The sequence below is a fragment of the Salvelinus fontinalis genome, chromosome 16, assembly GCF_029448725.1.
Source record: "Salvelinus fontinalis isolate EN_2023a chromosome 16, ASM2944872v1, whole genome shotgun sequence".
Taxonomy (NCBI): Eukaryota; Metazoa; Chordata; class Actinopteri; order Salmoniformes; family Salmonidae; genus Salvelinus; species Salvelinus fontinalis.
This window is the reverse complement of record NC_074680.1, coordinates 11,809,177-11,831,178: the sequence shown is the minus strand read 5'-3', so window position 1 is coordinate 11,831,178 and position 22,002 is coordinate 11,809,177. Positions and strand designations below refer to the sequence as shown.

The following is a 22,002-nucleotide window of genomic DNA, read 5'->3' as shown; positions in this document are numbered from 1 at the left end:
TTGTCCTTAAGCCATTTTGCCACAATTTTGGAAGTATGTTTGGGGTCATTGTCCATTTGGAAGACCCCTTTGCAACCAAGCTTTAACTTCCTGACTGTTGTCTTAAGATGTTGCTTCAATATATCCACATAATTCTCCTGCCTCATGATGCCATCCATTTTGTGAAGTGCACCAGTCCCTCCTGCAGCAAAGCACCCCCACAACATGATGCTGCCACCCCCGTGCTTCACGGTTGGGATGGTGTCTTCAGCTTACAAGCATCCCCATTTTTCCTTCAAACATAACAATGGTCATTATGGCCAAACAGTTCCATTTTTGTTTCATCAGACCAGAGGACATTTCTCAAAAAAGTATGATCTTTGTCCCCATGTGCAGTTGCAAACCGTAGTCTGGCTTTTTTTATGACGGTTTTGGAGCAGAGGTTTCTTCCTTGCTGAGCTGCCTTTCAGGTTATGTCGATATAGGACTCGTTTTACTGTGGATATGGATACTTTTGTATCTGTTTCCTCCAGAATCTTCACAAGATCCTTTGCTGTTGTTCTGGGATTGACTTGCACTTTTTGCACCAAAGTACGTTCATCTCTTAGGAGACAGAACGCGTCTCCTTCCTGAGCGGTATGACGGCTGCCTGGTCCCATGGTGTTTATACTTGCATACTATTGTTTGTGCAGATGAACGTGGTACCTTCAGGCGTTTGGAAATTTCTCCCAAGGATGAACCAGACTTGTGGAGGTCTACAATTTTTTTCTGAGGTCTTGGCTGATTTCTTTTGATTTTCCCATGATGTCAAGCAAAGAGGCACTGAGTTTGAAGCTAGGCCTTGAAATACATCCACAGGTAAAACTCAAATGATGTCAATTAGCCTATCAGAAGCTTCTAAAGCCATGACATAATTTTCTGGAATTTTCCAAACTGTTTAAAGGCACAGTCAACTTAGTGTATGTAAACTTCTGACCCACTGGACTTGTGATACAGTGAATTATAAGTGAAATAATCTGTCTGTAAACAATTGTTGGAAAAAGTACTTGTATCATGCACAAAGTAGATGTCCTAACCTACTTGCCAAAACTATAGTTTGTTTAAAAGAAATGTGTGGTGTGGTTGAAAAAGGCGTTTTAATGACTCCAACCTAAGTGTACGTAAACTTCCGACTTCAACTGTATTAGTGTTTTATTTTTCATTAATGTTTTACAAATGTTAGACTTTTTTCTTCCACTTTGACATTACTGAGTAGTTTTTGTAGATTTTTTTATTATTTTTTTTACAGGATAATCATACTTTGTAACAAAATAAAATGGGGGAAAAAGTCAAGGTGTGTGAATACTTTCTGAAGGCATTGTATGTTATAAAACCTTAATAACCAAAAGCAGTCTTACAACATGGCGGTATGATCATGTAAGAGGTCATAGCGTGGCTTCTTGGAATGTAGGAAGAGTTTCATTCACTGTGGAGGTACTTCCTTAATTGAACCATTAAAGCTGTAATCCATAGAGGTGAAACTGCCACGTCTGTTTGCGATATTACAACAATAGAGACGGTACTTCAAATAACAAACACATTTTTCCCCCCTCTAACATCATTGTACACGCGATAGAACAGCAGAGTACTACGTTTTTATTTTACCACGATGCTGGATGTTCATTTCCTCAAAACAAAAACCATAACAAATGCGCCTAGGGGCACATTTGTTTCGCCTATCGCGGATGTCAGCTTTAATGGCCACTCTGTAGATTATTAAGGACCTCACGGACTGTTCACTCGGCGCAGACAGAGATAGTACAGGCGCATCAGTGTCAAGACAGAGAGACTATAACACTGCTTCTATTACCAGGCATCAGACGGTTGAACAGCCATCACTAGCCGTCTACCAGGTGATGCAAAACACAAAACACACACACACACGCTATCACACACACACCTCATACTCATAAACACACACTCCCACACAGCCAACTCTGTTGTCCCATGTCATAGAGACATTGAACCACTGGACACTTCCTGTTTCACACTGAGTATTTAAATACTGCATTCCCGACATACTGTAGCTCATTCAAATATTTGTACTACTGTACTTTATATTTAGTTATACTGTTTATACATATACATTTATACATATTTATTTATATACTGGATTCTTGACATAGCTTACTCTAATATATCTACTGCTGAACATACTAGGCTTGGGCGGTATTCTGCATATACTGTATACTGGGGTATTTGGAAATAGCCACGGGATGGTTTTTCAATACTGTTGAAAATATTTATTTGAAGTTTTTCAATACATTTTATACATTTCATATGTGTAGCTATTTTTTAAGCAAATACCTGCAGTCAACTTGTGCAATACGTTAGGAGATAAAGATCACATACTTCATTTTTATCCGTCACATTATTTTGCATTATGAAGCTTACTTAGCACAGTTGAACCAGTCACGTGTTTGTTTGTAAATAGCACAACAGTAGAAAGCGGGAGCAGGTGAGTCCAGCTGTGTATTGACAGGGGTCACATTTTATATTGAAAGTCAACTGTGTTTATATTTGCTTCAATAGAGTGATAAGGGACGTGCAACTACAGTTTTCCTTCACAGAAAATACATTAGTGCAACACATTCAACATGAAATAGCTTCATTTTCATCAGATGACAATAGAAGTGCAACGCTATTTGGCTGGCAGACACACAAGTAAATGAGCTTACAATGAAAAGGCAAGGTATTCTTTGCATAACTATATATGGCCATCATATTTCTAATGTTTAGGGCCCTAATAGAAAGCCAGCTACATTTCCTTAATGTTTTGCTTAAAGTTAATCTTGCACTTTAAAAGAAGCTACACATCAGTCGGAGCACTGTCTGCTGAGTTTAGACGTGCAACTAAAGCACACAATTAGTCTGATAACGAGCATAAATTACAATTGGCACAGCTAGCATTTTAGATCTGTTTTTACAAAATGCAGCAAGATATTTTTTATGCGTTTTATCTTTTTTTCCTGTGTGAAAAAATGATGCATCTGATATGCATCTGTATTCCCAGTCATGTGAAATCCATAGATTAGGGCCTAATTAATTGATTTCAATTCACTGATTTCCTTATATGAGCTGTTACTCAGTAAAATATTTGAAATTGTTGCATGTATATTTTTATTCAGTATGGCATATCTTGTCTAAAATCTTCCAGTGTACATACGTATAGATTGCATTTTGATTACTGTTACGATGCTATTTGGGTTATTAATTGGTTTTGTCCCGACGTTCTTGATTTCAAGTGCTTTTTTCTCCCCAATTCCGTGGTATCCAATTGGTAGTTACAGTCTTGTCCCATCGCTGCAACTTCCGTATGGACTCGGGAGAGGCGAAGGTCGAGAGCCGTGCGTCCTCCAAAACACGACCCGCCAAGCCGCACTGCTTCTTGACACACTGCTCGCTTAACCTGGAAGCCAGCCGCACCAATGTGTCGGAGGAAACACGTGCACCTGGCGACCGTGTCAGCGTGCATTGCACCCGCCACACCACAGGAGTCGCTAGTGCGCTACCGCTCAAACCTTTCCCTAACCCGGACGATGCTGGGCCAATTGTGCGCCGCCCCATGGGTCTCCCGGTCGCGGCCGGCTGCGACAGAGCCTGGACACGAACCAGGTTCTCTAGTGGCACAGCTACTAGTGTCTTAGACCACTGCACAACTCGGGAGGCACTGTGTGCTTTAAAAAAAACATTTTACGGCATCGTAAGGAGCCCGTAACATATGCATTTCGCTGCACCCACTACAACATCTGCTAAACTGTGTACTTGACCAATAAACGTCGATTTGATTTTGTTTCGCTGAAAACCAGGGATGCTCTCACACATAAGCCTGAGTGTACAAAACATAATGAACACCTGCTCTTTCCATGACATAGACTGACCAGGTGAAAGCTATCATCCCTTATTGATGTCACTTGTTAAATCCACTTCAATCAGTGTAGGTGAAGGGGAGGAGACATGTTAAAGTGTCACGACTTCCACCGAAGGTGGCTCCTCTCCCTGTTTCGGGCGGTGCTCGGGGGTCGTCGTCGCCGGCCTACTAGCTGCCACCGATCCATTTTTCCTTTTCGTTTGTGTCTGTCTGTATTGTTTACACATGTGTCTTGTTAGTTGATTTCGGTGTGTATATTTACCTCCGCTGCCTGCTAGTCTTTGTGCGGGATTGTTTGCTGTGGTGACGTTATTTAGGGGTGCGTGTCTGCACCACGGGGTTTCTTTTCTCTCGGCAGTTGTGCCGTTTGGTAGTGAGTTTAGGAGTAGAGGTTTCTCCCCCGTGTGTATGCGCTTTATTTCCCTGTGTGTGTGGCAACATCGTTTGGGCTTGTTTCAGTCCCATGTGGTAGTTGTGTTTTGGACTGCTCATTAAACTATTTTGCCACTGGGAATTCCTTGCTCTCCTGCTCCTGATTCCTGCACCTCCCTCCGTTAAAAGGCACGTAACATAAAGACAAATTTTTAAGCCTTCGAGACAATTGAGACATGGATTGTGTATGTGTGCCATTTAGAGGGTGAATGGGCAAGACAAAAAAATTTAAGTGCCTTTGAACGGGGTATGGGAGTAGGTGCCAGGTACACCGGTTTGACTGTGTCAAGAACTGCAACACTGCTGGGTTTTTCACGCTCAACAGTTTCCCGTGCGTATCGAGAATGGTCCCCCACCCAAAGGACATCCAGCCAACTTGACACAACTTTGGAAAGCAATGGAGTTAACATGGGCCAGCATCCCTGTGGAATGCTTTCGACACCTTGTAGAGTGTTCCTAATGTTTGGTATAGTCAGTGTATGTTTCTGAGCATGAGACAATAGAAGGAGACAAAACTGATGTGATTCCAACATACATGTCAAAAATTTCTACCACAACGTGCAAATCCCTTCTATGGAAAGGTTACTAATCTCTCTCTTAATGGAAGATAGCCCTAAAGGGTGAGGGTGTCACATTGAGTGGATGGAATGAAATCCTGAAGATGTTTTGTTGAGAGGTTAAGTTTGTTGGTATCTATTGCCATCTTGTGGATTTCTATCAGTACTTCAGCCTCGCATACAAAGAGGTCTCACGGCATCATGCACCAATATAATAATAAAATAACCTTGATATGAGCTATATTGAATTGCAACACTTCAATTTAAATGAGAAAATACAATTATCATTGTATACAAGAGCGTTCATACAGATTGCTAAATACTTTTGAAATGATTTAGCCAATTAGCCAAATGAACTCAATGCTAAGCGAGTTCAGAAACACGTTAGGGAGTGGAAACATTTTTCAACCCATACCTATTGCTGATTGTTTATAGAAAGTCAAGATTGTCCAAACAAGTCTCCTATCTTGGCCATAAAGAGACTATATGAAGCAGGAAAATTCAAAAGCGTGATTTCCACCTTGATGGCGACAAACTCAGATCTGCAAAAAACCCACCTTGTAATCCATCCACTTTCTCTTCCCCTTCTTCTCATCTCTCTCTCTCTCTCTCTCTCTCTCGCTCACGCTCTCTCTCTCTCTTTTCACAGCTCGTCTTTGTCATCGTCTAAATCAGCTCCGATGGGACAGCTCACCCCGGTCCCCTTCAGACAGCAGTAGCCCTTGGGGACCTTCTTCAGGTACTGCTGGAGGTAGTCTTCCGCGTAGAAGAACTCCTGGCCCTCTAGAACCTCCGTGGTGATGGATCCATAGCCCTTCTCAGATAACACCTGAAATGGACACGAGATCAAATTACAAGAAATGTATCATGAATGGAACCAGGAGATTTCCCTCCTGACCATGTGACCTGACCAGGAAAAATCCTAGATTCCGTTTTTGAGGCATTAGTCAGGTTACATGGTCAGGAATTGCCCTAATAACAGCTACAAACTGACTTCAAGGTTTTGTTTACTAGTCAGAAAATGTAAGAAAATAATCTGAAATGGTGCAAAACTGCTCATTTTCGTTTTCCATGACACAACATTTTGAAATGTTTTGCTACAATATGCCCAGAACATGAACCAGGTGCACTGTTTTCAAAGATAATGGATCTGCTCTCTGACTTAGAAAGCAGCGTGATTGATTGACACACGAAACAGACTTGGCTCTGTTCCTCGCGCCCTGGGACAAAGCATGAAAGAGTCTCTGGTTCCTTTGAGCTCTCCATAAGTGTCGCAACATGGTGTAAGCACCTCGAGAGCAGCATTCAAACACACTACCTGCTGGGGGATTACTCCTTTGCAGCAAAACACACAGCTTCCTTCCACCACAAAATACATTTCAAGATGAGCACTCTGGAGACCCCAACAAACAATACATCTAAGCTGTGCTGGATAGTTCACCGACACAAGGGATCACTTCATCCTTCCTTGATTCTTTGCATCCTCGTTTTCTTGGCCTCGTTCTCGAAACACGTCGGAAAGTCCGAGAGGAGGAGAGAGAATGCCAAAAACCACGGAAAGACATTGTACTGCTACGGAGCAGTATTAGTCCCTTATTTGTCAGGGAGAAAGAATAAAGCCGCAACATGCAGTACCAGTCTGCAGCCACATGGCAGCAGTGAAGAATATAGAGTGGAATGGTGCTGGAGGTGATGGTTCTCTCTCTATATCAAAGCACTGACTGCCCCAGAAAACAGGCTGCTTTTGATGGAGTGGTTAAGGTCAGTATTTGGGGAGGTAAGTTGATCCTAGATCTGTAGCCCGAGGAGAACTTCGAACCAGAGCACATTCAAAACAGGATTCAAGACCATCGGTCCTCGCTGGCCAAAACGGTTTGTGATGAGATATTTCGGACTGACATCGCATCAGTTGAGGGTCAAAAAGCATTACACTTATATAAAATGTAGGATGTGCCTATGGCAAATGTACTGTTATAATATACACATTCCCCAACAAAAGCTGCAAAGGGATTGCCCACCCTTTGCATATTTTACAATGGAGAGCAGCTTTTCCGGACTATAAATAGGCCTACTACCCACTCATTAAAGACAGAAAGCCCCAGGACATTAGAGGTTTGCTTTTATATGAGAGGAATACAATGTCCAAGAAATGGCCTGATAACAGAGAAGGAATAGGCTACACTCTCAAGCCTGACTCTAATGCAAGTCACAAAACGGCAGCCATTTTGAGCCCATAAATCAGAATGCATGCAGTCACGTCGTGTCAAAACGCCGTAGTGGATCCGCAATGCTCACTGCGGCTGGAGAATCAGCTAGCGCTAGTGTTAGCAACGGGTCTGACTGAATAGTCTTTGAGTGCAGGGCACCTTAGCGCTACACTAGCCCCAGTGAGTTCTGCATTGCGAGCTAGCCCAGTCAGCCCATCTTCACGCCTGTCGGAAAGGCTTGGCTGTCAAAGGCACTACGGCCGAGCGAGCGCGTCTCTCTCCCGTGTGATGACGGGAGGACCGCGGAGAGCGAGCTTCACCGTCGCTCCAGTCAAGCGAGAAAGCAAGAGACCCCCCCCCCCCCCCCCCCCCCCACCGCTAGAGAGAGACGGACGCGCCCGACACAAATAAAATGTGACACACCGAGTAAGAAAAAGAAAGGTTCACTCTCTATTTATCTACTGTATTCTCTCTATTTCTACTTCGGAAGGCCCACGCTGTAGAGAGAGAGAGAGAGAGAGAAAGAGAGCGAGAGAGACGGAAAGAGCGAGAGAGACAGAAAGACAGAGTGCCAGAAAGAGAGGCAGAAAGAGAGAGTGACACACACAAACACATTGAGTCACCAGTAGGACATTATTAGAGGAGTTTTGCCCTCACCATGGACATTGTCATTTATGCAATCTTTAAAAAAAAATATGGTTGACGGTTCTGTCAAAAGCAAGCTAAAGGACTGTTCCTTTACCCCCCCAGTCCTCTTCTGGGTAATGCTTCACAGATAAATGACATACCATAATATCTAAACAGAGCACACAGCATCCATAATAATGCTGCTACAATAAAAACACGTTACTCAATCAAATAAAGGTTGCTCGAAAATATACACGTATATTGTCAACTTCACACGGTGCACTCTACACTATCTTGTAATTTTTTTTCTTGGAAAGCAATACCTCATTGTGATATAATATTATACTATGATGCTCCTGACATGTTAGAGATGCCCTATGTCAGGGACCATCACCTACATTCAGCCGCGGGACAATGTGTTCTGGAGCAGATGATCAGGGGGGCATTTGTAGACTGCAAAGTGACCGCAAAAAGCCCCAAAAGATACAGTGCCTTCGGAAAGTATTCAGACCCCATTGACTTTCTCCACATTTTGTTACGTTACAGCCCTATTCTACAAAAAAAAAAAATCCCTCGTCAATCTACACACAATACCCCATAGTGACACATTTTTGCTAATTTATAAAAACTACTGAAATATCAGAATTACATAAGTATTCAGACACTTTGCTCAGTACTCTCTCTTTCTTTGTTGAAGTACCTTCTTAGGTATGACGCTACAAGCTTGGCACACCTATATTTGGGGAGTTTATCCCATTCTTCTCTGCAGATCCTCTCAAGCTCTGTCAGGTTGGATGGGGAGTGTCGCTGCACGACTATTAACAGGTCTTTCCAGAGATGTTCGATCGGGTTCAAGTCCGGTCTTTGGCTGGGTCATTCAAGGACATCCAGGGACTTGTCCTGAAGCCACTCCTGGGTTGTCTTGGCTGTGTGCTTAGGGTCGTTGTCTTGTTGGAAGGTGAATCTTCACCCCAGTCTGAGGTTCGGAGTGCTCTGGAGCAGGTGTTCATCAAGGATCTCTCTGTACTCTCTCTGCTCCATTCATCTTTGCCTCGATCCTGACTAGTCTCCAAGTCCCTGCTGCTGAAAAACATCACCACAGCATGATGCTGCCACCACCATGCTTCACCGTAGGGATGATGCCAGGTTTCCTCCAGACGTGACGCTTGGTATTCTGATGAAACCAAGTTCAATCTTGGTTTCATCAGACCAGAGAATCTTGTTTCTCATGGTCTGAGAGTGTTTTGGTGACTTTTGGCAAACTCCAAGCGGGCTGTCATGTGCCTTTTACTGAGGAGGGGCTTCCGTCTGGCCACTACCATAACAGCCTGATTGGTGGAATGCTGCAGAGATGGTTGTCCTTTTGCAAGGTTCTCTCATCTCCACAGAGGAACTCTAGAGCTCTGTCAGAGTGACCATCGCCAAGGACCTTCTCCCCCGATTGATCAGTTTGAACGGGCGGCCAGCTCTAGGAAGAGTCTTGGTGGTTACAAACTTTTCCATTTAAGGATGATGGAGTCCACTGTGTTCTTTTGGACCTTCAATGCTGCTAAAAATCTTTTGGTACCCTTCCCCAGATCTGTGCCTTTAACACAATCCTGTCTCGGAGCTCTACGGGAAATTCCTTCGACCTCATGGCTTGGTTTTTGCTCTGACATGCACTATCAACTGTGGCACCTTATAGAGACAGGTGTGTACCTTTTCAAATCATGTCCAATCAATTGAATTTACCACAAGTGGACTCCAATCAAGTTGTAGAAACATCTCAAGGATGATCAATGGAAACGGGATGCACCTGACCTCAATTTCGAGTCTCATACTTATGTAAATAAGGTATTTCAGTTTTGTGTATTGTCATCGTTGTGTGAAGATTGCTGGAAAAATTGCTGGAAAAAATAACGTAACAAAATGTGGAAAAAGCTAAGGGGTCTGAATACTTTCCGAAAGCACTGTATAACATTTGACTAAAACATAATCACTTCAAACCTTGCTTGCATTTGTATACGGTCACATATATCTCTCTATCATGCGTGTGAATACTTTGGAACAGATTTCCAAAATTAAAATTACGTGGAGCTGATTTGTTGCTGTTTTTACCGTTATTTTGGTCCAACAATAAAATATACATTTTTTTTTTTTGCTCTGAAAACTTCTTGGCCAATAAAATCCTGCGGACCGCCAGTTGGGGAATCCTTCCCTATGTAGAGGATCAACAGCAGAATAATAGCTGAAAGACGAAGGGAAGGGAGTGGTTCGACACAATTGTGATCCAGATAGACAAAGAGAGCAACCATGACAGTGCACCAAATGACCTGAGTGAGGGGGGGGGGGATTGAAAGAGGGTGATGAAGAGGAGAGGGGCATGGAGATGGATAGGCAGGGAGAGGTAATGGCAAATAAGAGAGGAATAGGGGAGCCCCCTGCTCTTCACCCTTTTTCTGGGGAAAAAAAAGGAGGACAGAGAAACGGAGTAGAGAAAATAAACTTTAGAGGCCTGACTATTAATGTTTTCTCCTGACAGGTTCGGGGCAGCGACAGAGCCAAGAACACTTTTTGAGTGTGTGTGTGTTTGTGTATCCCTACTCTCCAATGTACCTCTAGTGGTACCCCCGACACACACACACACACACACACACACACACACACACACCCTTCTCCTCACAGAAATCGAGGAAAGGAGTGTGTCGGTGCATGAGCGAAATAAAAAGGAAAGCTGCGTCGTGACAAAATGGCTCCAAAAAGGAAATCCGACAAGAGGAGAAAACCGATTATGGCCTTTGTTCTTTATGGGAACAGTGAACTGACAGAGCACATCACATACAGTACCAGTCAAAAGTTTGAACACACCTACTCATTCAAGGGCTTTTCTTTATTTGAACTATTTCAAATAAAGATGAAAAAACACATGGAATCATGTAGTAAACCAAAAAGTGTTAAACAACGATTCTTCAAAGTAGGCACCCTTTGCCTTGATGACAGCTTTGCACACTCTTGTTTTGCACAGCTCTGCACACTCTCCAGCTGCACCTGGAATGCTTTTCCAACAGTCTTGAAGGAGTTGCTGAGCACTTGTTGGCCTTCACTCCGCGATCCAACTCATTCCAAACCATCTCAATCGGGTTGAGGTGAGATGATTGTGGAGGCCAGGTCATCTGATGAGGCACTCTATCACTCTCCTTCTTGGTTAAATAGCCCATACACAGCCTGGAGGTGTGCTGGGTCATTGTGCTGCTGAAAAACAAGTGATAATCCCACTAAGTGCAAACCAGATGGGATGGCATATCGCTGCAGAATGCTGTGGTAGCCATGCTGGTTAAGCGTGCCTTGAATTCTAAATAAATCACAGACAGTGTCACCAGCAAAGCACCCCCACACCCTCACACCTCCTCCTCCATGCTTCACGGTGGGAACTACACATGCGGAGATAATCCGTTCACCTACTCTGCGTCTCACAAAGACACGGCGGTTGGAACCAAAAATCTCAAATTTGGACTCATCAGACCAAGGACAGATTTCCACCAGTCTAATGTCCATTGCTTGTGTTTCTTGGCCCAAGCAAGTCTCTTCTTATTGGTGTCCTTTAGTAGTGGTTTCTTTGCAGCAATTCGACAATGAAGGAAGGCCTGATTCACACAGTCTCCTCTGAACAGTTGATGTTGAGATGTGTCTGCTACTTGAACTTTGTGAATCTTCTATCTTCTATCTTCTGCAGCAGAGGTAACTCTGGGTCTTCCTTTCTTGTGGCGGTCCTCATGAGAGCCAGTTTCATCATAGCGCTTGATGGTTTTTGCGACTGCACTTGAAGAAACTTTCAAAGTTCTTGAGATTTTCCAGATTGACTGACCTTCATGTCTTAAAGTAATGATGGACTGTCGTTTCTCTTTGCTTATTTGAGCTGTTCTTGATATGGACTTGGTCTTTTACCAAATAGGGCTCTCTTCTGTATACCAACCCTACCTTGTCACAACACAATTGATTGGCTCAAACGCATTAAGACGGAAAGAAATTCCACAAATGAACTTTTAACAAGGCACACCTGTTAATTGAAATGCATTCCAGGTGACCTGATGAAGCCGGTTGAGAGAATGCCAGGAGTGTGCAAAGCTGTCATCAAGGCAAAGGGTGGCTACTTTGAAGAATCTCAAATATAAAGCATATTTTGATTTGTTTAACACTTTTTTGGTTACTACATGATTCCATATGTGTTATTTCATAGTTTTGATGTCTTCACTATTATTCTACAATGTAGAAAATAGTACAAAAATTAAGAAAAACCCTGGAATGAGTAGGTGTGTCCAAAACTTTTGACTGGTACTATATGTAAAGTACATTTGCCGTGTGAGTGGGTGCTCAGTTCTGTGTATCCTCTGTGAGAGTGTGAGTGTGCATGCTCATTTCTGTGTGTGTGAGTATGTGCGAGTGTGCATCTGTGCACGTAGGATGAAGAGCGCGTGCGCGCTTCTCCGCTCATCCCACTCACAGACCGGGTCAGGCATCCATTTTAGGTTGCCTCTCTAATCTGCAGCCAGTGTGCGGTCCTACATTTTGTTCGGGAGGCAGCGAGACACCAGCAAGCGTGGTTGTGCTTTTTCACTAGCCACAGCACTCCAGCTGCACACTGCGATATCACGCAGCTCACCTATGAACACTCCTTTCTACTTATGCATGACTTTCGAAATACTTATTCTGTATATGTACATATGAATGCACGCAAGTATATGCATGTGTTACCTGCATGGGTTTTGCATGTTCAATAGTGAACGGTAGGGGATTTTAGTAGCATTCAGAGCCTTTTTCATTGTGGCGGTTATAAACTAGAGGGTGGATAAGTAGGACTAAGGTGCGTGTGTGTGTGTGTGTGTGTGTGTGTGTGTGTGTGTGTGTGTGTGTGTGTGTGTGTGTGTGTGTGATGAAATACAGACTATGGTAATAATAGATATATATATATACAGGGCGGCAAAAAAGTATGTGTGAGAGCCAGAAATCTTGCTTGTTTGTAGGTGACCAAATACTTATTTTCCACCATAATTTGCAAATAAATTCATTAAAAATCCTACAATGTGATTTTCTGGATTTTTTTCCTTCTCATTTTGACTGTCATAGTTGAAGTGTACCTATGATGAAAATTACAGGCCTCTCTCATCTTTTTAAGTGGGAGAACTTGCACAATTGGTGGCTGACTAAATACTTTTTTGCCCCACTGTATATATATATATATCACTAATAGTTCAACTCAAGAGTATGCTGAGACACAACGTGGTGCAAGGACATACAGCTGAAGTCAGAAGTTTACATACACCTGAGCCAAATACATTTAAACTCAGTTTTTCACAATTCCTGACATTTAATCCTAGTAAAAATGCCCTATTTTAGGTCAGTTAGGATCACCACTTTATTTTAAGAATGTGTAATGTCAGAATAATAGTAGAGATAATGAATTATTTCAGCTTTTATTTCTTTCATCACATTCATCACACAAGGTGAATGCACCAATTTGTAAGTCGCTCTGGATAAGAGCGTCTGCTAAATGACTTAAATGTAAATGTAAATTCCCAGTGGGTCAGAAGTTTACATACACTCAATTAGTATTTAGTAGCATTGCCTTTAAATTGTTTAACTTGGGTCAAACGTTTCGGGTAGCCTTTCACAACCTTCCCACAACAAATTGGCTGAATTTTGGCCCATTCCTCCTGACAGAGCTGGTGTAACTGAGTCTAGTTTGTAGGCCTCCTTGCTCGCACACGCTTTTTTAGTTCTGCCCACATATTTTCTATAGGATTGAGGTCAGGGCTTTGTGATGGCCACTCGACTACCTTCACTTTGTTGTCCTTAAGCCATTTTGCCACAACTTTGGAAGTATGCTTGGGGTCATTGTCCATTTGGAAGACCCATTTGCGACCAAGCCTTAACTTCCTGACTGATGTCTTGGGATGTTGCTTCAATATATCCACATCATTTCCCCTCCTCATGATGCCATCTATTTTGTGAAGTGCACCAGTCTCTCCTGCAGTAAAGCACCCCCACAACATGATGCTGCCACCCCCGTGCTTCACGGTTGGGATGGTGTTCTTCAGCTCGCAAGCCTCCCCTTTTTTCCTCCAAACATAACAATGGTCATTATGGCCAAACAGTTCTATTTTTGTTTCATCAGACCAGAGGACATTTCTCCAAAAAGTATGATCTTTGTCCCCATGTGCAGTTTCAAACCATAGTCTATTTTTTTTATGGCGGTTTTGGAGCAGTGGCTCCTTCCTTGCTGATTGGCCTTTCAGGTTATGTCGATATAGGACTCGTTTTACTGTGGATATAGATACTTTTGTACCTGTTTCCTCCAGAATCTTCACAAGGTCCTTTGCTGTTGTTCTGGGATTGATTTGCACTTTTCGCACCAAAGTACATTCATCTCTAGGAGACGGAAAGCGTCTCCTTCCTGAGCGGTATGGTGGCTGTGTGGTCCCATGGTGTTTATACTTGCATACTATTGTTTGTACATATGAATGTGCTACCTTCAGGCATTTGGAAATTGCTCCCAAGGATGAACCTTTTGATTTCCCCATGATGTTAAGCAAAGAGGCACTGAGTTTGAAGGTAGGCCCTGAAATACATCCACAGTTACACCTCCAATTGACTCTAAAGCCATGACATAATTTTCTGGAATTTTCCAAGCTGTTTAAAGGCACAGTCAACTTAGTGTATGTAAACTTCTGACCCACTGAAATTGTGATACAGTGAACTATAAGTGAAATAATCTGTCTGTAAACAATTTCTTTTAAATGACTTGTGTCATGCACAAAGTAGATGTCCAAACCGACTTGCCAAAACTATAGTTTGTTAACAAGAAATTTGTGGAGTGGTTGAAAAACGAGTTTTAATGACTCCAACCTAAGTGCATGTAAACTCCCGACTTCAACTGTACGTAGACACATACATGGACACACACAGACAGGCACATAGTCAAAGACCACACATAGGGAAAGACAGGAGTTTTATGGACCAAACCAAGGTGACGAATTGGATAAGACATTCCTTAGTGACTGTAAAAGAGCACAGGTACTCTACACTGTTTAGAGCCCCGAAAAGAGCAGTTCTGCCCCCATTGAAGAACGCGTGGGTTTCTCCTCTATACTTTTTAGCCCCCAACGCCCCTCCACACAAATCTCTTTAAGCCAGGCTCTCTTATCAGAGGGCAAACTTGCTTCACCAAGGATCCTATCACATACGCAGGCAATACGCAAGCACACACACATACACACACACACACAAAAGTGCACACACGCATGGACGCAGGCGCACACACACGCACACACACACTCACTCACTCAATGCACTCTGGCTGGCTTGTTAAAAACCATTGTTCTACACACAGAACGGAACGCGGTCACACCCTCCCCCAACTTCCTACAAAAACCCTAGCCCACCTCACCCCATCCCCCCCCGCCACGCTTCTCCCCCTAATCAAACCCTCCCATCCCTCCTTTCTTCCCCCTAGCCCAGGAGAGACACTGCAGGAGAGAGACGAAGAAAGAGAAAATATGAAAAGGAAGAGAGAGAGGAGAGGGAGAGAGAAGGAGAGAGAGATGGAGAAAGAGAGAGAAGATGGAGCGAGAGAGAAATGTAGAGGGATTGAGGGAGAGGGAAAGACAGGAGAGCGAGAGACAAAGAGAGAGAGACAGGAGAGAGACAGAGAGAGAGAGAGACAGAGAGACAGAGAGAGACAGAGAAAGAGAGAGACAGAGAGAGAGAGACAGGAGAGAGAGACAGGAGAGAGAGAGACAGAGAGAGAGAGACAGAGAGAGAGACAGAGAGAGAGAGACAGAGAGAGAGAGACAGGAGAGAGACAGGAGAGAGAGAGAGAGACAGGAGAGAGAGAGAGACAGCGAGAGAGAGAGACAGAGAGAGAGAGAGAGACAGAGAGAGAGAGAGAGACAGAGAGAGACAGGAGAGAGTGTGTGTGTGTGGGGGGGGGGAGTGTGTGGTGTGTGGGGGGGGGGGGGGGAGTGTGTGTGTGTGTAGGGGGAGTGTTATGGTGCTCCTGAGCACAGCAGCGCTGCTCCAGAAGTCTTTGATGTTCCGCACATTTCAAATTTCATTATAGTGAATTCTCCACCTCCTCTCCTCCTCCCCCTCTCCTCTCCTCCATGCCCTCCCCTCTTCTCACGCTTAAACAAGCTTTTCTGCCTCTCTATTTTTTGTTGTTGCTTTAAATACGCACACTATATTTTTTGTGCCGCTGTACCGAAGTTAAGAAACTGAAAGCCCTGCAAAAGGAAGGAGCCTTGTAAGGGTTAATTATTCATTGGGCTGTGTGTACGTGCGTCTGTGTGTGTGTGTGGCAGAATCTTGGGCAGCCTCTAGTACCTATTGCCAAGCCAACCACATCTCTCCAAGGATGAGGATGTGCTTTTAGGGAGGCACGTACACATACACACACGGGCACTGTACATACACACACGCACACACGTAAGCACACACAGTCATGCTTGCAGTGGACGTGCGTGCAGTACACACACACACACACACACACACACACACACACACACACACACACACACACACACACACACACACACACACACACACACACACAGAGCCAAATCGTAATGAGACGGCAGAGCAATAGTAATTTCACATTACATCAGCTATTATGCAACGGTCAGATTCTTTGAAACCCATCAGATGTGCTTTGGCACTGTACGAATGAGGACTTGAAGTATATAGAAAAGACTAACCATTTAAGTTGTCACAGAGAGACGGTAGTCCTTCTACGGCAGGGTTCTATTCATTAAGGTATGCAACGAAAAACATTTTGCAACACAAATCTGAAATAAGTGTTTCTTATTGGACAAGTAGTCCTTGCAGTCCTTCTCTGTTTTATTCCGTTTTTGTCCATTTCAGTGCCGAATGAATATGACCCAGGCTTACAAAACAAATATCTCTCTACAATATGCAATTGTTCAAAACTAACCAACAAGGCCTCAAGCTCCCTGAGAAGCAAACATTTGTTTCTATAGTTTATTGTCAACTGCTTTGACCGTTGTGATCTTGAACGGCCCCAACCGCAGCAAGCCCCCTATCTGCACGTACAGCCAATGACTGGGGTTAGCGGTTAGCCTCTCAATGACAATGACTGGGGTTAGCGGTTAGCCTCTCAATGACAATGACTGGGGTTAGCGGTTAGCCTCTCAATGACAATGACTGGGGTTAGCGGTTAGCCTCTCAATGACAATGACTGGGCTTAGCGCTTAGCCTCTCAATGACAATGACTGGGGTTAGCGGTTAGCCTCTCAATGACAATGACTGGGCTTAGCGGTTAGCCTCTCAATGGCAATGACTGGGGTTAGTGGTTAACCTCTCAATGACAATGACTGGGGTTAGCGGTTAGCCTCTCAATGACAATGACTGGGGTTAGCGGTTAGCCTCTCAATGGCAATGACTGGGGTTAGCGGTTAACCTCTCAATGACAATGACTGGAGTTAGCGGTTAGCCTCTCAATGACAATGACTGGGGTTAGCGGTTAGCCTCTCAATGACAATGACTGGGCTTAGCGGTTAGCCTCTCAATGACAATGACTGGGGTTAGCGGTTAGCCTCTCAATGACAATGACTGGGCTTAGCGGTTAGCCTCTCAATGGCAATGACTGGGGTTAACAGTTAGCCTCTACCTACCTCTGACCTTTTCTACTGGAGGCCAGTTTGTGAAACAAGCCATCTCGCCTATTCACCCCATCTTAGATTGACACCCTGCGCTTCTCTCTCTCTCTTTCTCTCTCTCTCTCTTTCTCTCTCTCTCTAATGGCACATTAATCCAAACCGACTCTTAGATGCACATGTATTCCCTAATCCATTCCTCCATCCCGTCCTAAATGGGATTCATAGGAAATGAGGGGAATGGGATCGCCATGGTAACTGATCGGTCCCAGGGTCAGCGGTCATGGACTGGTGGGCTGTCAGGTTACTGTGTCAGCGCACCCCCCCCCCCCCCCCCCCCCCCCCACCTCCCCAGCCTTGGCCTTGGGCAGGGGTCAAATGTCAGGGAGGGGTGGCAGCTGGGACCAAAGAGAGGGGACGAGGGGAGCAATCAGATCACAGAGCCGAGACTGAAGGGCTGTCAAAAGGCCGCTGAACCCCCCACACACACAAACTGATTCAGAGGGGTTAGGTTAAATGCGGAAGACAAATTGAATGCATTCAGTTGTGCAACTGACTAGGTATCCCCTTTCCTTTCCCAAATCGTAATGAGACGCACACACACACATGAACCTCACACCCCAGGAACCATCACACACACATATATCATGACCCCCCCCAGAACCCAAGGGACGAGGTGGGTGGAGGGCTGGGTCCGTCTATCCGTCCAGACTGTCACAGAAGGACAGTAGGACATGCCCTGTCACCTCTGTAACCTCAGTGTCAGCCAAGAGCCCAGTGACCTGACTCAACAGAAAACAAGAGGGACAAGAGGGACAAGTCCCGCTCAGTCACAAACCCTGCTGAGGCCTCTGCTGTGTCAAGCATTTCACTGTCTCCTCAGTGCAACTGATGCAGAGAGGCCCAAAATGGCACCTCTGTAGACTAAAGGGTCAGACACACCTAGAAATCTGACTGCCGATAGGTACTTACCACCTCTGCCCAGTGATGGAAGTTAACTTTTTGTTGTTCACATAGAACAGTTCTACCTCCAATTTGCTTTGTTTAAATACTCCAGGCCACAAGGTGGCAGTGGCTTGTTGACTTGTGCCTGTAGCTATTGAGCTAATTAGCAGCTGTTCTAACATTGTTGCTAGCTAGCTAGAATATGTAGTAAGCCCTTGTTGATACTAACCAGATGGCCTCAACTAGATAAGTAGCATCATTATAATTAAATCACAATGGATTTGTTTTTGAATTAAGCTGCCTGTTAACTGTAGAGAGTCGGTGGAGTACCTAGCTACATTGTGCTAAATGGCGCTGCTAACCATTTAGCTAATGTTAGCTAGCAAGCAGGAAGGGATAATGCTAAGTGGGGATCCTTGAAATTGAAAATGGTTTAAGGTAAGAGTTAAGGTTAGGTAAGGGTTATTTTTCAGTTTAGGGTTCAGGGTAGGGATGTCCCAAGGATCCCGGATAGCACTAACCATGGAATAATGGAGAGAGAATTAAATTATTTCATCAAAATCTTGATATACCACTAGCTTGGTAAAGCATTTAGTGTTGTGTGCATTGTGCTGCACTTACCACCCCATTTGTTTCATATGAAGTGTGTGTGACTGCCTGCTGCACATTATCAAAATGAACCTAACAAAAAAAATCCTTCAAGCACAAAAATCCTTCGCTAGATGTAAGATGTAAAGACGTATTGTAAGGCTTTATTGTTTTAGTTAAAACAATTCTTGTGAAATAGGGGTTGGATAACACCGGGAAAAGTGCCCTCTTTTTTCCCTTTTTCTTGTCACTTCTGTCGGCTTTCCCAGTGGAGGTTTGTATTCTCTGATTGGCTCAAAGTCAAAGTCAAGTTCTCGACCACTAACGAGCATTGCGAACTACAAACTGGAGGTTCGTCGGTACCAGGTCGGGAACACAGCAGGGGCGTCTTTTATTCTAGCAAGAGAAGGAACGGCCTCCCACGGTGCTACAGTAAGTACCTATCGGCAGTAAGATTTCTCGTTGTGTCTGTACCATGACATGGCTACTTTGGTGATGACTGCAAGTGGTTCTATGATATTGAAGGGTTATCATTTGCTAGCAATGAATCATGACTTGCTGTAGACAAGTGAACCTGAGGAGCAAAAAGTAATTCCGTGTTTTTACACAGCGGCACTTGTGATATCAAAATTCCCTAATAATGACGTAATGTCAACGTAAAGCAGAGAATCAGGTTTGTTTAAACCAGTATTTCCCAAACTCGTTCCTGGAGACCCTAGTTTTTGCGCTAGCTGGTTCAAATAATCAAAGTTTGATGATGAGTTCATTGTTATTCTTATGTAGTGCTAGGGCAAAAAACAAAACTGTTATCCTAGTGTAAGAGGCAAAGTGTTAGAAGTGTAGTGTTAGATAACAGTGTATGTGAGTACACTGACAAAACATTCGGAACACCTACTCTATCCATGACATAGACTGACCAGGTGAAAGCTATGATACCTTATTGATGTCACCTGTTAAATCCACTTCAAATCAGTTTATATGAAGGGAAGGAGACAGGTTAAAGAAGGATTTTTAAGCCTTGTGACATTAATACATGGATTGTGTGTGTGCGTGTGTGTGCTATTCAGAGGGTGAATGGGCAAGACAAAAGATGTAAGTGCCTTTGAACGGGTTTTGGTAGTAGGTGCCAGGAGACTAGTTGACTCAAAGAGAGAGAAAGACGGTAGTTGAACAGTTTTGAACAAATTGATTTCTTCAAAAATGAAGAAGAAGCAAGAGAGATAAAAAAAAGAAAAATCACTTTCACTTACTTAGCTAGCAAATGCAACTAGCCAGTTTAGCCTACTCAAACACCCGGATCAAACAGAGGGATGCTATGTTAGCTAGCTGGCTATGACTATCCAACACTGGAACTCTTCCAAGTCAAGATAAGCTTTTGGTTTTACACCTTTATTGCCACCGGGGCCCGTAGATGTAACTGCTAAACTGCTTACTGACTGTACACACTGTACTGCATGATTGTAGCGGGTTTACTAACGCGTTAGTTCTATTAGCTACAGTATGTTGATTATGACGTTACTTTAGCTAATATGGTGACAACGATGTAGGCTGTGTGTAGCGGTCAGCGGTTATGATATGGTTTGGCTTGGAAAGGTTTTTTCACCTGGTGACAGACAGCTGTTATGCATTGAAGTCCACAAGCGAAGGGAAAAGATGAGAGGAGAAGAGCGCCTAGATGCTCCAAGGAATACAACGTGGCTGCTATGAAAGTGAATTGTGTTCACGTGTGATCAGGGGTCTGTCCATTCCACTGATTCTGTTGAAAAATGTTTCTTAAACTCTAGCAAACGGAATGAAACGGGGATAAACATACCTGAATTTGTCCAATAGAAACTCTCGTTTGCAAATTGTTGGACCAATGATCACACCCTAGATCAGCTAGATGCAGGAAAGAGTGTGGAAGGCGGTATGAAATGTGTCAGTCAGTCACCCCAAATGATTATCTTGACTTGTGTGTACCTACGTTGTAAACTTTATACGTTATAAGCTAGGTTGTAGCAACCTCATGATGGGTATAGGGAATATTTGAGTATCATGTAGTAGCCTAAACATATCGATGTTACATTGATCTCGGTGAAGGGAATATGAATGACAGTCATCCAATATTCAATAGAAATAAGGCCATGCTCATAAAAAAATATAATCGTCCTCCCTCATCTTAAACGGCACCGACCGCCACTGGTGTGTGTGCGCGTGCATGCGTCTATGTGTGTGTGTGTTTGTTAGTGTAGATAGCGTAGGGTTAGAAGGTTTTCAGTACCTCTTGGTAGGCTTGTCTGGTGTTGAGAGCCAGCTCCTGTTGAGCGTGAGTGGAGGTGTAAATGGCTGAACGGTACTGGGTTCCATAGTCTGCCTGCTGCTTCATACCTGAAAACACACAGACGAGACAGAAAATGCAGGTAATTATAGTGGAAGTGCTAACAAATATTGTGATATACACATCATATTTTTGCCATGAAGGAGCAGACTTGATTGTTCAAGATTTTAGCATACATTTTCTACATCACCTAGCTACATTTCCATATTGTATGAAAAATTATTCCAATTGTAAGTCAACATTTCAACTGAACAGAAATTACATTTGTCATTGAGTTACCAATTTAAACATCTCCATACATCTATTTCTATAGAAGTGCAGCTCTTTCTCTTGTGTTGTAGATACAGTAGTGGAGGATAGACAGTGTATCTGTTTCCCATTCTCAGTCTGCTAGCACGGCTTGTCAAGCTGTGCTCTGCAGTTTGTCAATATTTTCATCAGCTTTACATCAGACGCGTTGGAGAAGACTTGGCTCCCGTATATGTACTGCTAAGTGGCCAAAAAGCTTGCTTCTATTTTCTACTTTTGAAATGCCACTATCCTAGGGGGCGTTTGGCATCGAATGGCATCAGAGTCTCTTTTAGGCAGTCTGTCCCTCTATTCATCGCTCTCTTTCTCTCTCTCGCTCTCGCTCCCTCTTTCACCATCTTCCCCTCTCTGGTCCTTCTGCACACCCCTCCCTCCCTTCAATTTCACTCTCCTATCTGTTCTTTCACTATCACTCTCTGTCCTGCTTCTGATCCCTTTCTCCTTCTATCCCTCCGTCATATTTTTTTTTCACCCTCCCTCTGTC

The 22,002-nt window shown here is 43.7% G+C and overlaps 1 protein-coding gene across 1 annotated transcript in view; it reads right to left on the bottom strand.

Annotated features, from left to right (window-relative positions):
* Nucleotides 1–2,246: 2,246 nt before the first annotated feature.
* The window catches only part of msrab (methionine sulfoxide reductase Ab), a 46,134-nt gene continuing 26,378 nt past the window's right edge, over nt 2,247–22,002 (bottom strand). Inside the window, exons 5-6 of the mRNA XM_055864392.1 lie at nt 21,153–21,259; nt 2,247–5,707 (exon numbers count right to left, since the gene is read on the bottom strand). Coding sequence (XP_055720367.1) covers nt 5,522–5,707; nt 21,153–21,259 — 293 coding nt within the window. The 3' untranslated portion in view covers nt 2,247–5,521. The remainder of the gene's footprint in view (nt 5,708–21,152; nt 21,260–22,002) is intronic.